At 33.4% G+C, this 17,591-nt stretch overlaps 1 protein-coding gene across 1 annotated transcript; it reads left to right on the forward strand.

Moving 5' to 3' along the window:
- The first annotated feature begins 847 nt into the window (after positions 1-847).
- On the forward strand, positions 848-3,142 carry LOC138691167 (BRISC and BRCA1-A complex member 1-like). Its single transcript, XM_069812933.1, has one exon. The coding sequence runs from the start codon at positions 971-973 to the stop codon at positions 1,967-1,969; it is 999 nt and encodes a 332-aa protein (XP_069669034.1). The 5' UTR covers positions 848-970; the 3' UTR covers positions 1,970-3,142.
- The last annotated feature ends 14,449 nt before the right edge of the window (positions 3,143-17,591 follow it).

Genomic DNA, 17,591 nt, shown 5'->3' on the forward strand with positions numbered 1-17,591 from the left:
TATGGTTAACGTTTTCTATATGTAGCTGTACAGGCAACTCGTGAACAGAACGTGAAGGGTCTTTCGATTAAGCTATATAACGTCCTTGGGTCTTTCCACTATTTTGATAGAAATAGTTCCAATTCCAATCGGTAATCAAATAAGTGAGAGAGAGAGAGAGAAATTTAAATAAAAATAAATCGGGTATAAGATGATTACGAGGATCCGAATATTAATAGCAGTAATAATAATGAATTAAAGATGAATATTGTAAAAATAAAGTGTAATTATTAAGCACTGTTGATATTGATAATAATATAAAATCTTAAAAGTTAACCCTAAAATTAAATTTATAAATAGAAGATTTCTGTTAAAATTAGCACATGGCATGTCCTTAAATAAGACCTTCTGAGTGGTATAAATTAAATTGTATAATCTTCAGGGAATCTTTAAGAATTTGGGTGATGATGACTTCATATGAATTTGAATACTGGCAATTACTGTAGAATTAATACGTGATATATTCTCCTTACTGTCTAATTAAATTTCTCAGATTACTAGTGATTTAGTTCCTTAAATGAGCTTTATTTTGTACTTAAATGAAATAACCTTTGCAGTTCTGAATTTTTAGTTACAGTATGTTAGCAACATTAGGTATCGCAGGTTAGCCAATAGAAACGAACATGATGTCTTCCGATAGTGTCTCAATTCTTATATCTTTACTAGATTGTTAGCTATAATATGTGTGTTTCTGTATCAGAAATAATTAACTTTGTATTAGTGTATATAATTAACAATTTAAATCCATATAAGTCGCGATTTCACATATTTTGAATCCGAATGCTTAATTGGCTACACTGACTGAAGAGCTAGCATATCAATTCATCGTAGTTGTGAGCTGTTTAGTGGTAGGTGTAGTTTGGGTGTTAATTTATAACAGGCCTTAGCAGGCACATAAAAATTGTAGTTGCTGGTCAGTATTGTAATACTGATGAAAAAAGGTACAGCGATGGAAACTGACTCCGTGGATAAGCATCACGTGCGAATTAATAATGAAGCTAGTGAGGATGATAGTGAAGGAATGGAGGTTAGAACAACTCAAACAGATAACTTAAGTGTGCCAAAAAATAATAATCTTGAATTATCACGTTCTTCGTCTACCTCTTCACTGGCAAGTAGTTCTCAGAATGACGATCTAGGAAAGAATGGCAATTATCCCGAAGAGGCCATAAGTAACGACTCAGAAACTGTACCAGAGGAAGTTCAGAAATTGCCTGTTAGAAATTTGCCAGCAGTCAATGTGCCCGAGAAAATTATTCTTTGTATAGATCTTTCCGAGGATCCAAATTACACACCGTTTAAGTTGGGTGACGGCTCAAAATATGCCCCTCTTTATATGATAAAAAGAGTTGCAGAAATTTTTATTAATTGCAAAAGCCTTATTAATAAGAACCATGAATTCGCATTGGTAGTTCTGCAGTCTGATACTGTTGCATGGCTTCGAGACTTCACTACCGATCCTCGTGAAATCACGTCGGTGTTAGAAGATGTGAGTGAAACTCAGCAGAGTGACACTTTCGATTTATCAACGTTGTTCGATGTGATTAATGATCATGTTACGTTACCTAAAGTTAGTGAACCCAGTGCTTCTCCTCCACCGTATGTCGTGAGAGTGATCTTAATGTATGGCAGGTCTCATTGTGTTCCTAAGTTCGTTCACGGACAAGAGTCTTTAAATTTGCTGCTGTCCTCAGAATATTTCACTTTAGACGCACTGTACATACATGAAGATCCTTCTGAAATGAACAAATGTGAAGAAATCTTCAGCGTGCTTGATGATTTGGACGACAGAGGATTTTCATATATTCTGGATGTTTCAAGAAATACGACAAAACTGCACGACAGCATGGCAAAATTGCTTGGACATCCATTGCAGCGACCTATACAGAAAGGTGCGTACTACAAGTTGGAACTCCAGGAAGTGCGGTAATCTGTTACATGAAGGGGAAGCTTGAAAGTTGACTTTAAAAGACGGAAAGAATTTTGCCTTATTGATGATTGTATCTATTCTATATTATTATTATTGTATCTATTCTATAGTAATATAGGCCCTATATTAAAAAAACATACCTACACGGTGATTGAAGTACCCTGAAAACGCATATGTAGGGAAGACCGTATATTTCACTGACACAAAATTAAAAGTACGAAAAGCTTAATAAAAAATTACCGCAAAGGTTTCTGCAGACCTCTGTTACGTGTTCTTTAGGCAGATGCCCAATGCTTTTCAATGTTCTTAACTCGATCAGTCTAATATGCTTGCTGATACCATCTCGTATCAAAGTATTAATAATAGATAGGCTTGGTGGATTCCTTTACAATTCAGTATATGAAACTTAAGCCATTATAGAAATTAAATATATTAGGGCCTATAATGGGAATAGCCAGAACATAACACTGTTTGAAAAGTTTCAAGTGTATTCTTATCTATTTGTATGGGAAATAATAACGTTAACCTATAAAATAAAAAATTGTTTAAAAATGACTTTGGAAAATCACTCTTTAATTGTAATTGAAGTTGGATGTCAATTTTTGTCTTTGTTGTAGGCTAAAATCATCAGAAGTTAATCATAACATATTCACTTCTTGTGCTATTTTCTTCAGTATTCAGGTGTTACTTAAATATATATTTTGCTTGTGAAGAACATTCCAAGTGAGACAGTTACGGAAATTTAAGTCGGGGTTTCTTTGAATATTGTTCATGCTATCTAAGTAGTTCAATATTATTGATTTTAATATTTGAGGTTTCAGTGAATCTTCGATTCTGTTACAACATATAAGAGAAGAAAACCTACTTAAACAATTGAAAATAACCTCAAAATTATAACACACCACTCTGAAGACATTATGTGATTGTTCCGAAAGCTATAATCCCACCCTACCTATGATTTTCGTAGACATTTTCACACAAAATCATCACAAAACCCAGTGGTACCACCATTATGTTGCACTATGCAGGAAAACACTCTGGGGTAAATCTGTGTACTTATCTAGGCTACCAGAAAGTAAATATGCAAGGCATATTGAAAGCCTGAACAAACCAAACCTGTCACTCATCCTCGACCTTACGAAAACCCTTTTATAAATTTTTCCAGATAAACGTATGTATGTTTGTAAAGTTATACCACAGTCTACTATATACAGTCGCGAAGCTCAATATGTAGTAAAAATGCAAACATGGGTAGTTGCCCACCACTAGGATCGCTACTATCGCCTCATCATCACAGATATCTCCTAGCAGATGACAAAATATGTTACACTTTCGTTGTGTTCTTTTGGAAAAATTAGCACCTTCCTTCCATTATTGAAATTTTAAATGGATAAAGTTCATTTATTATTTTAATGAAGTATATTAAATTCCACCATAAACTCGAAGATACCTGCAAGAAATAGGTTAATATTATTTTTGTTTGTGCAAAACGAACTGAAATTTACTATAATCGCTTCACTCATTCAAGATTATAGCGATAATGAACTATGAAACCAATATATATTAATTTGTATTTCCCTTTACAACAATAATATAATAACAATAATAATGGAAATATGAATTAATGGGAGTAACTTACGTGTACTGGTACTTGTAGTAGTTAACAAAGTGGGATGAGGTTAAGCAATAATAATCACACCAGAATTGGAAATAAAACGTGATCAATAAATTTTATTGTAACTTGTACTTTTTCTACGTCTCTAGTAAAGTAACAAATAAAAATAACAACAAAATTAACAGCTATAATTAAAAACATATCCTTTGAAAAAAAAGTAGGCCTAAGTTGTCTGAAAATGTACAATTATTCAAGGAAGCAGCTGATACAGACGTAGAATTAGTGCAAAGCTTTTGTTTCTCAGCTGCAGGTAATAACAGAACAGATTTATTTAAAACATCAAATAAAGTTGGAACTGCATTCCAGATTAATTTTTTTTGTTTTCATTCATAAATTGTGTGTTTTCGAAATAAGAGAGCAAAACTTTATATTATTATAAAGATATGCTTCATTCTTTGTCATTAGATCTTCCCTCCTGCTGTTTATTAACCACTTCTTGCATCTGTAAGTAAAATAAGAAATAGATGTTAGGATTTTTCTTCACGAGCATCACTGTGAAAAACGCAACGACCTAGCACTCTATGGAAATGCGACTCAGTCCACTCTAAATCCAAAGTCGACCATGGACAGTCTATTGTTTCTAGTTGCTAACCGCTTGGAGCGCTTTATCGCGAGATTTTAAAAAAAAAACACCTCTGTATATAGTAGACTGTGGTTATACCAGCTCTCTGTTTGATTTCATTATGAAATAACGCAAAACAAATCAGACGTCAGTTCCATGTGTAGTGCTTAGAGAGATCGAAGATTCAATGAGATTTCTAATAGCTTAGTGATTACAGAAAGTGCTATGCAGCAAAGACAAATAGTTTGTTTCCAATAGCTTAGTCTAATAATAATAATAATAATAGTGATAATAATAATACCTAAGTGGAACTGCAAAGCATTACAATATAAAAAATTATCCTGTGGTCTCACTATCTGAATTCAGTTGCCCAATGCTCCTTTTCCTTCCTTCCCTGAGAAAATAGTCAATATCATTACCGTATTGTCTCCATCACTTGCTGAATTTGTCTGTTGTACTAGCAACAAGATATCATAATCATACAATGTAACTGCAATTTTTATAGCAGGGATTTCTTTCCCTTAGCAACTGAACGTGGCTCTGATGTGACATTAATCTTAACCAATCACCTTGAAATTAGATTAGATTAGATTAGATTAGATAGATTAGATCTTTATTAGCCGATAGAATTACAAGCATTCATGGCGTCGTCAGTACACAAGAAAAATGACATAACATACAATATAATACAAAAATAGACTTAATTCTAAATAAATTTAACAGTTTAATATTACGTGACATGCAAAAAAAGAAAAAAAATATATATATGTATATATATATATATATATATATATATATATATATATATATATATATATATATGACAAGCTTGATCTTCAGTCTCCACTGTTCTATCTAGTATCTTCTCTTTTTGCTTTTCCCTGTCTTTTCTTCAACTCTGAGTTACCTGAAACATAAATGGTCAAGGGCAGTATCAAGAAACGTTAAATACTAAAATTTTAAATTTAGATATTCATTTGTGCAAAATGGCATATGTGTTAATAAAATGTTCTTTACCTCTTTTTTGAATTTTCTTATGTTAAGTTCTTTGATTTTCTGTGGAAGTTTATTATATAAATTGCTGCCTCTATGTGATATGCTGTTAAGACTTCTGGTAAGCCTGTGGTAATTCAGATGTATGTTTTGGGATGTTCTGGTGTTATACTCATGATAGGTTGAATTTGTTTTAAAGGAATCTTATGTTTTGATGAATAAGGCACATTGTTTCTAAAATATATATGCAGGTAAGATTTTTAGTTCTCTGAAAATTTTTATACTTTCAGTCCGAATAGGAACTTTTTTGATGATTTTGAGTATTCTTTTCTGCAATTTGAGGACTTGTGTCACTTTTGGAGAAGATCCCCAAGTAATAATGCCATATGATGTAATGATCACATGAGTGGAGAATTCAGTTCATTTTACGTGTATAGTGTAATTAGGCCATAGGACTCGCTGAGTTCGGAAGTTAGGCAGGCAACTTTGCAGTATAAGTGGTGCTGGAATGAGTGAGTGAGTTTATTGTGACATGTCAGTGATACCAACCTGCTGTTACAGAATCATTTCGCATCTGCACAGAATGAGAAAGAATGGGATGTCTATATACAATAGGACAGTGAATGTAATTTATGTAAAATATTGGAGTTGTACAAGTAAATACTTTATAGTATGTATGGTCCCTGATCACATATACATATATCAGATTGACCATTCCCATGTTATGAAATGGCAACATAAAATGAGAACAACCACCTGAGCCTCCACCGTTGAAAAGGAATATTTTGGTAATGACTGCTAGGTGGAAGTACAGTTGCTCCATGCAATTCCATAAGGGTTATAATGTGACTTCTCTTGCAGTTGCTAGATGGCAACCTAATAAAACTGACAAAAGTTGTTGGCTTTAATGTCCATTAGGCTGATCAATCTGTTTTGTTACGTATGGTACGTTATATGACTGCGTTTTATTTTTTTTTATTTTACAGTTTGATGGCTCATTTTCTGTCCCTCTTCTCTCTTTCTACCCAGCTGTATTTCAACTTCTTAAAAAAACCGTGTTCGTAATATGTTTTATAATAGTGAATATTGTATATGTTGTTTTAATTTAAATTGTCGCACAAAATGTAGAACTTCTTTTATCAGTACATAATGTTAACGTATCTGTACTGCCTAAAATTATAATAAGTGTGTAAAGACCGAAAATTTGTAGTCTTACAAAAATAAACTATTGAATAAAATATAAAAATAATATGTAGATACAGTAGAGTCTCAATAATTCGAGCGGGATGAGATCGAGGCTACCTCAGATTATCAGAAACTCAGATTATATATAGAAGGGGAGGCAAAAATTTTTTATAATTCACGTGGTATAAACAAGTTACACCGACATACATTACCATTACATTGTACAATTGGGTCATTCTATAGTGACACACGTAACATTTTTTAAGTAACTAAATATGATCTTCGCAAGATATTTAATTAATTACTAAGGCCGGGTGCACACAGAATCGGACACGGCGAGACGTGACATTTTGCTTTACAACGCCTCACGACAGCTTCACAAGGTCTCCTCGCGACAACTGATTTGCTGGCTGTGTGGGTTTAGAAAACTGGCCTAGGCTAGAAAATGGCGTCAATGAAAGAGGACTGCCTATATCATAAATTCTATTGTATTTGGTTATTATTTCCTAAGGATGCCTAAAATGCCTGAAAATCTGTAGAATTGAAAGAGTCTTAAAATTAAATACTACTAATGTAGTGCACAAACGTAATTTTTTTTTTTTTGTTTATAACTACTTCACAACTCACAATGAGTAAAAATAGTATATTAAATCAATAATGATGGTAGTATAGAGTAGAGAAATAATCCTACTATAAATTATTCAACGAGTTTCATAAAACATTTCTAAATATTTTTGAATCCAGTTTTCCTGTAAAGTATAAAAATGAAACAATATGTAACAATAGATGGATTACACAAGGTATTAAAATCTCATGCAAAACCAAGAGATCATTATACATACAGAGCAGAAATAGTAATGATACAAACTTAAAAAAAAACACTATAAAAATTATTCAAAAATATTACACAAAGTAATTCAAAAAGCTAAAGAATTACATTATAATACAACAATAAAAAACTCTGATAATAAAATCAAAACAACTTGGAACATAATTAAAAAAGAAAGTGGACGATCAAAAAGTAAAGTAACAAACTATACCCTTATATCTAACAATACAAAAACGTCAGACCCAAATGAAATTGCAAACATATTTAACAAATATTTTCTTACAATAACTGATAACCTCAACATCCCCCAAGATAATGTTACTAACAGTTTAGATTCTTTAACACAATATTTTCCGACAAAATTCCCAAATATTCAAATATTTCCAACAAACAAACAAGAAATAATTGCAATTATTAAAAATGTAAAGTCAAAAAACTCCTCAGGGTATGATGAAATAACAAGCAAAATATTAAAAGCGAATTCACATATTATAGCTGGGCCATTAAGTTATTTATGTAACCCTCAAAACATAAAATTATTTAGGGCCAAATTAAAGAAGTACCTAATTTCTCACGCCTTCTATTCTGTAGGTGAATTCATGACATTCAATAACACTTCATGAAATTGATACTAAAACTATGTGTTGTACTAGTAGACTATATTGTAAATCTCGTCTGTATAGGCTATATTTCATCTAGACTGTGACTATAAATTAAGATTTTATAATAGTATTAAGTTTTTTGACTTGTTCCATATTCTAGCTGTAAGCATGTATGAATACCATGGAATGTTAATAAATACAATACAATACAATTATTATCAATATTATTATTCACCTGGGGCTTTCACCTTATTTGCAATTTCTCACATATTTTTAGAAACCACATTATTGTCGTGATATCGTTTCAAAGATTTTACAGAAGATAAATTTCTTATACTAAAACAACTAATTTATTCGCATCGAGCTCCATTATGAATAATGTGCATTACACAACAGTATAGTATTTGTAGATAGTAAACCGTGCAATCATAGCCACTACTAACGCATGCAGCTATCAGTCTCTCCTCGCGACGAACTTCTAGCAGTCCTTCGATGTTGTCTCTCTGTCTCTCCTCGTGTCTGCTCGCGACCGTCTCCACGTCTGATTCTGTGTGCACCACATAATAAGAAATCAATGGGAGACAAGTGCTATGAGACAAATGTCGCATCGCACCGCGTCGCGTCTGATTCTGTGTGCACCCAGCCTTAGTAGTTCATGAAAAAGACATTACTGTCTTTTAACATAAGCATTCCTAAATATAAACAAAAATTCTTAATGAAAAGGAATAATTAATAATGTAAAAAATATGAAATACTGTATGGTGTGAGACACGAACATTTTCTTGCCACTTGATTTATTAACAAAATGGAAAATGTTCATATTATTGTGCCAAGTGACATAAATGCATTCAGTTATTTTCCAAATAAGACACTTGTGTAGTACATGTGACCACAGTCTAGTACAGTGAAACCTGTCTAAAGCGGCCATCTGAAGTTACCTTGTAAAATGGCCGTTTTATCAGGTGGCCGCTTGATTAAGGTTGAGGTTTTTTATGAATCAGCATGAAAATACTGAATTTCATTGACTTTTTAGTACTGTGCGTGTACAACAAACATGCATATTAATGTCAGCCTTTTCCATTCTTGCAACTAACCTTTACAAAACTCGCTTGCAGTACCTCAGTTTAAATGACTGGATAATACCTTGATCAAGGGGCTGGAGGTGTGATTCATATTTGGGGGAAGAAACTGCAATTTCACGGATCACATTGCGATTTTGTCGTTTAATCTTGGAATTGAAATCGCATAGCTAATTCTCAAACAATGATGATGTCATCCAAGCTTCATTGTTGGCAGTCCACTTCACCCCCAATAAGTCCATATCAACATTTTTCAAATATCTCGGTTTCAATAATTTCCCTATCATTAAAGTGGTTCTTTTTTTCTGCAGCATTACAACAAAAAAACAGGGTTATTCTGTCTTGCCAACTTCCCCCCTTTACACTCTTTTTTCTTAAAACCTAAAGTTTTTCTGGGGAGGGCCCTGAAAAAAAACCGGTTTCGTCAACATTGTAAATGTCTCTGAGTTCATATTCCGCAAGAATAGAAAGCATTCTATTTTTTCCATTCTTCAATAACATTGGTTGCAATGTCGCCTCCTTCACCAGACACAGAACGAAATGTAATGTTATGCCGTTTTCTAAAACACTCTAATCACCCAATACTAGCAATAAAATTGATTACATTGAGTTCTTTGGAAATTTCAAGAGCTTTTCTCTTGAATCATAGGCCCACTTATTGGCAATTTCTTCGCCCTCACACACTTGAATCATTCGTAAATGAAATCATTCACATTACCAAAAACAGATTCTCTCTTCCTTTTCTGGCCACCACGCATATTTTTCTCCCATCCTTTTAATATTGCATCTTTATTCTTAATTATACCGTTTATTTGTGTCCTTCCACATTTGAATATTTCTGCAATTTTTCTAGCATTCCCTTCTTACTTTCTTTAATGATTTTTCGTCTCACCTCTAAACTTAACACTTACTTACTTACAAATGGCTTTTAAGGAACCCGAAGGTTCATTGCCGCCCTCACATAAGCCCGCCATCGGTCCCTATCCTGAGCAAGATTAATCCAGTCTCTATCATCACACCCCACCTCCCTCAAATCCATTTTAATATTATCCTCCCATCTACGTCTCGGCCTCCCCAAAGGTCTTTTTCCCTCCGGTCTCCCAACTAACACTCTATATGCATTTCTGGATTCGCCCATACGTGCTACATGCCCTGCCCATCTCAAACGTCTGGATTTAATGTTCCTAATTATGTCAGGTGAAGAATACAATGCGTGCAGTTCTGTGTTGTGTAACTTTCTCCATTCTCCTGTAACTTCATCCCGCTTAGCCCCAAATATTTTCCTAAGAACCTTATTCTCAAACACCTTTAACCTATGTTCCTCTCTCAGAGTGAGAGTCCAAGTTTCACAACCATACAGAAGAACAGGTAATATAACTGTTTTATAAATTCTAGCTTTCAGATTAACACTACTCTAGATTTATTGTTATACATGATTTCTCTCTCAAACTAACTTCACAGTTCCTCTGAATCAACTGAATGAAAAGAAAAAAATTCGTAAAAGCTGTTCCAAATAGAGGAAGATAGAAGAGGAAAAAAAAAATTCGAATGGTTAACTACTGACCTGAAGCATACTGTGATATTTTCGATAGAAAACGTCCGTGTTTCAATCCTTTAGAAACGAGTAAGAATTTATGGCTGTGCAAGGTCGAAGTGGAAAGTGACAAAAGAGTCATAAAACAGTAACCAACTACCCCCAAGATATGGAGGGTGTACTGTTGTACACTTAGCTATTGTCCTCTAACCATCGAAAAAATAGGTCAGACAGTATCCGTGAAAAGATTTTCGTTGGATAGTGACCGTTATAGTCAGGTTCCAATCCAAATAGACTCCTGCCGTTGGCCGGTGCATGAGGTGGCCGCTAAATAAAGAGAGAATTTGTATTGATCTTATGGAAAATGCAATTGGTTCCAGAGAAAATTGGCCTTTTGGCCAGGTGACCGTTTAGATGAAGTGACCGCAAAGGCAGGTTTCACTGTATATACAGTCACGAAGCTCAATACATAGGGAATATGCCTCCATAGATAGTTGCTAACCACTAGGATTGCTACTATTGCCTCATCACAGACAATGCGAAATAGTACTGGCACAGTTTATTGTTCCTAGTACTCTCATCACCTCAAGCTTCGTGACTGTATATACTAGACTGTGATGTAACTGCTAAATCACAAACTTAAAAAGAAAAAATAACAGTGCCATTAAGAAATAAAATATTGCAAATATATTGTGACACACGAACATTTCTGTCATGTTTATTAATAATTGTTTTAAATGCACTATAATACATCACTTCTTGTGAAAGACTTACTACGCTATGCTTTCACTTATTATACAAAACAACATTCGATGACACTAAAGTACACTTTCAAATTTAAAATATCCACTGTTGTTTACAACCATATGTGGTGATATTTCCTGTGTAAGTCATGTGACAAATACACAAATATGTCAGCCAATTGTAGTACTTCCTTTCCTTGAACATTACAGGCACTTTAAATTCTTCGCCACCGCAAGCTTTTGTAACTTTCCCTGTATATTTGATGTCTTTTTTTTTTTTACTCGCTCATTTAATGACACTATCAACGACTAGGTTATTTAGTGTCAATGGGATTGGTGATAGCGAAATGGTATTTGGCAAGAGGAGGCCGAAGATTCGCCATAGATTACCTGACATTCGCCTCACGGTTGGAGAAAACCTCGGAAAAAACCCAACCAAGTAATCAGCCCAACTTAAATTCTTGAAAATACTATCAAAAATGTTCAAAATGTATAAATATTTATGATATCAATAGAACAACTAATATAGATTTAAAAAAAGGCCTATCTTTTAGAATTGCCAAATGATACCTAGAGTAAGTAATTAATGTTATTAAATAAAATGATTTTAAATTAATATCAGAAATTTAGTACACTTATAAACATGCCAATGTAGGTATAAATTTGATCAAAAACTGGCTTGATGCAAATTTGCTATCTCTAAATATAACTAAAACTACTTTGGTGCCATTTTCTTTAACAGTCTCTGGATTGAACAAATTGAAATCACTTTCTCATTTAAAATTAATAATCCACAACTCATTTTGTAAACTCTCTACAACCTGTAAATGCCCTTGCCTGAAAGAATCTGTAGATGTGAAATACCTGGGAATTATTGTTGATCAACACTTGAAATGGGACAGACAAATCACCTTTTTATGTAATAGGATACGTAAAACAATTTACAAATTTGTAAACCTTCGCCATTACTTGCCTACTCATGTATTACGTTTGGTTTATTTGGCTATAGTTGAATCTGTTATCCAATATGGTATAATTGGATGGGGAGGCATTACAAAAACTGGTCTTTTTCCTCTAATTATGTTGCAAAAACGTATAATCAAAATTTGTTTGAAAAGGCGACTGGATTATCCAACAAATTTGATCCATTCTGAATTGAATGTTTTTAGAACTGACCAAATTTATAAAAACTCTTTAATGAAATTCTATCATAAAAATAAAATGAAATTTGTAGCTCAGCCACATGCTCATAATACAAGACGAAATGAAATTCTTAAATTAGTTGAACCTAAATATTTCACATCTGCTGCTTTACTACACAGTACAAATTATGGTCCACGTCTATATAATTCGATAATAAAATTTCATCCAGAATTGACTACTTTAAGCAATGAAATTTTCAGATCCAGAATTAAAAAATTTATATGACAGACCTCCCTGTATATATATTATGTACCATGTATTGTAAAACAAGTTTATTTCTATCCTAAGTGTATTTTTCTATTTTATCTTGGTTACTATATCAACATGACCTGCACTAATTATACTACTAATAATAATTTAATATTAATCCATCAATCTAAACATAGTCTCTTTTTCACACAGTTATTATTAGTATTATTATTTACTAATTTTATTACAATCTTTATGTGTGCTTTTTTCTTAAGTATCTTGTCTACAAAGTATGTGTATCTATGTAACGGAACTGTCCCTGAACACGAGCTTTGCTCTTTCGGGGTATTTTAATGTAGCATTTTTATGTATATGTTATTATTAAATAAATAAATAAAAATAAAAAAATAAATAAAATATTTACCTAATGTGCAACTAACTACACCAATTTATTTATACATAGGCCTAGTATGGTGGCTACCTACTTACATAAAAATGTACTATGTAAGCTTGTTCTTTTATAGGAAATAAATTAACTTAAACCAATTTTTGTAAGTTTTTAATGGAAGGAATTAAAAAAATATATTTTGTACGAACTTCAGGCATAAATAAAATGTTTTATACGAATTTTAGGTCTGTACACTATATTTTTACAATTGTTGTTTAGTCAACTGTCCGAAGACAGGTGTGAAGCTCACAAGTGATACCAGGAAGGCACTACTTATGAGGCAACTAGGCCAGGAGATAATGAGGTAGCGTGTCCAGTTCCTTTTCCCCTTAACAACAATTATGGAACACACATTTTCAGGAGTGTTTAACCTACAATAACTTATATGTACATTGAAAAAAAAAAAAAAAACGCACAGGTGCATGTGCACACACACCCACACTCATACTTAATTATCTAAATCAGCAATAAGTATTTGAAATCCTACTACTAATTATGTTTAGGCGTAAAGACTTCCAATAACGAAAATTGTAACTGGATTTTAGGATAAACTTTAGTGATACACAAACATTGCATTTTTGTTGTGTGTCACAGTCATTGTGTTACGTGTGTCACTTTTTTTTTCTTGTAGAATTTGTACATAAATCAAAATGTTGTCCATATAAGAAGTTGATTGTTAAGTGATGTGTCTCACTTTTACATTTATGAAACAAAAAATGAAACTGTTTTGAAGAAATATAAACCAATGTCCATTTGAGCGTGACACACGAACTCTCAACCTTTCTTTGTAATAATTGTAATCAAGCACGAAATAATCATTGTATTACGATTTCTATGCATTATAATTATTAACAAAGGTCAGCACTTCATTATTAATTGAATTTAACATAAAAAGTAATGATTTATTTGCCTTAAATGTGCATTCAAAATGTGATTTCTAATAATAGATAATTTCGCGCTCTTAAAGCACACACTTCTTTGTGCTTTTTCTCCCAGATACGTGGTGTTACACAATCAGTGTTGTCAGAATTCGGATCATAACAAAAATATGACATAAACAGAGATTCGTGAGATTTTTCTTTTTCATGAAAATGTCGCATTTTCATGGAATGACTCAATTACATAAATTCCCAAAATCTGTTAGGAATAATGAAAAGTGTTACTGTTTAACTGTCCATTGCTGTTAGAAAATAACTGAATTCAAAGGTTTGCTGGGAATGGGGTCAAATCATATGGAACATTGCATGGAGGTTAGAATTGTTGAGACTCCGCTGTATTTTTAAAAAAGTTATTTCTAACAAAATGCAAAAGTCACATAAACAGTGTGTGTGAGTGTAGAGGTGGAGATGCTTTTATCACAGGGAGTGATCTCCCCTCCGAAGCATACCTTGGATATATAAGCATTGTATTAACAAAATGTTATGAAGATTCTGTTCTTGTCAGTATTTGTGGGTTATATCCAAAGCTACATAAGTCCAACGAGAACAATAGTAAATATTAACTGAAGTACTGTGTGTGAAAGCCACACCTAGCTTGAATTGTTAATTAAAGTTTGTGATATTGTACCAATTTGTTTTATTGTATGTAGCATCAGATAATTTTGCAAATAAAATTCGTTGTACATTAAGATGGTGAATGTTATATTTATGGATGTTACAACCTGTGGACATGTAGGACTGACATTCCTACTGCCGGGCTATTCCATATGAAATCGATCAGTAAAAAACCTCGCATTTTTTTAATACTCTAATTTTTTCCCCTATTTATACAAGGTGCTGAGGAGAGTGCATTTAAAAAAATATAATATTGAAAGTCAAACGGTTTTCGTACTATTGAGCGACAAATTTAGCGTATTTTATAAAAGCAAGCCTCTTTCAGCGCTCAGAACTCTGGAACCGTTTACTGCAGAACATTGAACGGAGCTCATTTTGAAGCTGACATTTAGTAGGTTATGATAAGAAGTAATACTTATTGTTATTGTATACAGAGAGACAGATAATCTGATTTTACTTACTTTTAGGCTTTTTGCCCATTTGTAAAAATGTAAAAAATATTGAGATAAAAACCTTACATTATTAGGAGGGATTCGGCATTGTTTGCTTAGTGGCTCGGCAATAAGTTTCGAGGGTATTAAATAAATTATTTTCACACTCCTAGACTTGAACGGCGCAGTACCCCACACACTGGCCGAGAGCTGAAGATAAGCGAGCATTGGGCGTCATTTTACTCCTGTGTTTATGAAAACTTGTGATAAAGCTAGCCCAGCTATGCGCTACTAGATGAAACATCACGTGTGTCTCCTGGCCTTGCTTATCTGGGCTAGCTCCTGTCTCACAGTCAGTTGGTTAGTTCACGTGCTTACTATTTATTTTCTTTATTTGATATTTTCAAAACTTACTTATCAACATACCATCAGTAAAAAATATGTGTTCATTTGTACTTTTAATGCGGAATCTAACCATAAATATTTTTTCGTGGGCAAAGGCGTGTTAATGAAGAAAAATCTAAATTTCTCCATTTCCATAAAAAGTAAAAGAAAAACTGTTTACACGTCAATATAAACTATAATTTCTCAGCATCAAAATAAACCATGATTTTGATCATTAGGTGAAAGGGTTTCGGAGCCACAACAGTTTAAAGTTGCTAATTTTATGAAAATACGATAAATTTAAATATTTTTAATTTAAACACTATGAAGTTCTGATGCCTCAAACTTTGCACAAAGCAGTGTATCACAGTTGTCAACGGACAGAAAAAGTTTCATTGTATTTAAAAATTGCAAGGTCAATTTTCTCTATATTTCGGTCGATTTGAGATGGAATAGCCCTGCCATTAATGCCGATTGTCTATACAGGTGAGAGATTTAACCTCCCTCTATTCTGTAGGCCGTCATAGCCTGTAATGGAGATGACTGTACTTTTATGTGACTCGGGTAACATTTTTATTCTAGTGACTACGTACTTTAAAGATATTATGAAAGAGTAGTTTTTTATTATTCTGGTATAGACACTAAGTTTGTATGTTATACGGGAGTTACATCATCCATACATAACCCTCCAAGTATAGGGTTACCGTACATACTCATTTTCCCGAACATATCTCCATTTTCATGGGTAAGGAATTTTCATAATCAACGTAAATGTCCGAAAATTGGACCTATGATTTACTTTTAAAAAATGCTTAGGTTTTAAACGACAGGAGCTAAGATTCTCTATATATCTTGCATCTTTGTTTTACTCATGAATCAGAAGCTCAGAATGACACTCGAACTTTCTGAAGATATGAAGTACAGAGCCCATTTCTCTTCCACATATTCTTACCACTTGTCGGTTTGCACACAACTCGCACGAGGTTCTGTTTTTCCTGTTACCGTAAATCAAGGTGAAATCGATCAAAATTTTCAGTCTTCTAAGGGTTAACCATACGTATAAGGTTACAACCTACAAAAGTGCCAATTTAATTTTATAATCTTCTATTTTTTTATAATCATGTGTAAATTTTCTCCATTGTTTTCAACTTTTTTTTTTTTTTTTTTACTTTTATTGTTGATCAGTGTCACCTCAATAGGTGGGGTGAATCCGATCACCAATTGAAGTTAAAAAAAAAGTTTTTAAAGAATATTTCAATATCTATGACAAAATATAATTATAACAAGATGTAAATGATTCAATATCGTAGAATTCAATATTGAATGTGCATTTTCCATGTTGCAAGGGTGTTTCCGGACTAGTGTTACAAACTTTCAGGGATGATGGGGAAGGGCACATGTATCAATTTGAGTCCGGAAATGACAGTCGAAAGTTATAAGCAAAAATAGTTGTGTGGAAATGGAACTGTAATTTGGCACTACGTGCCCTCCTTCCCTTAACCTTTGAAACATTCGTGGAAAGATGGTATGGGCCGGATGTCTCCTACATGGGTACTTTACCTGATACAATCTGTGAGCTTGTATACTGTTCCCATTGGCTCATCCATATTCGAAAATCATGTCTGCATATTCCGCTCTCGTGTACTCCTCCATTTCACTAGGACTGATCGACTGGACACTGCAACTTGTACACATACCCTGCTGTCTACAGACGTGCATATCAGGACCGACCATGTCTATTACACATTATGCCATCTGCATTGGTTTAGTGTAGTTTCCTGTCCCCACCCGTCAGACAGCGCAGTGAATGGAATATTGTAAGTAAACAACGTCAGATGAATACAGTACCGATATGTGTAAGATGTACTGAGGAATAAAATTATTTCATTTCCACACAACTGTTTTTGCTTATAACTTTCGACTCATTTATTTCCGGACCAGGGTTTCTTATCTCAAATTGATACATGTGCCCTTCCCCATCATCCCTGAAAGTTTGTAACACTAGCCAGGAAACACCCTGTACAGAGTGTGTATAAAAATATGCCACCCTCTCCCACCTTTTTTCTGAGAAATTTCTTCTCATTTGTTGCTACAGCCTTGTTATTCTCCAAAGGACTTGCATATTAATATTGCAATATTTGGTAGATAGGCCTATAGAGGTTACAATGAACTTGAAGCACACGTTGATGATCCGCCAACTTTCTCGCCGCCA

Source organism: Periplaneta americana, chromosome 16, assembly GCF_040183065.1.
Source record: "Periplaneta americana isolate PAMFEO1 chromosome 16, P.americana_PAMFEO1_priV1, whole genome shotgun sequence".
Lineage (NCBI taxonomy): Eukaryota > Metazoa > Arthropoda > Insecta > Blattodea > Blattidae > Periplaneta > Periplaneta americana.

Excerpts from the sequence above, each read along its gene's own strand:
- LOC138691167 (XM_069812933.1), top strand. The coding sequence starts at position 971 with ATGAAAAAAGGTACAGCGATGGAAACTGACTCCGTGGATAAGCATCAC.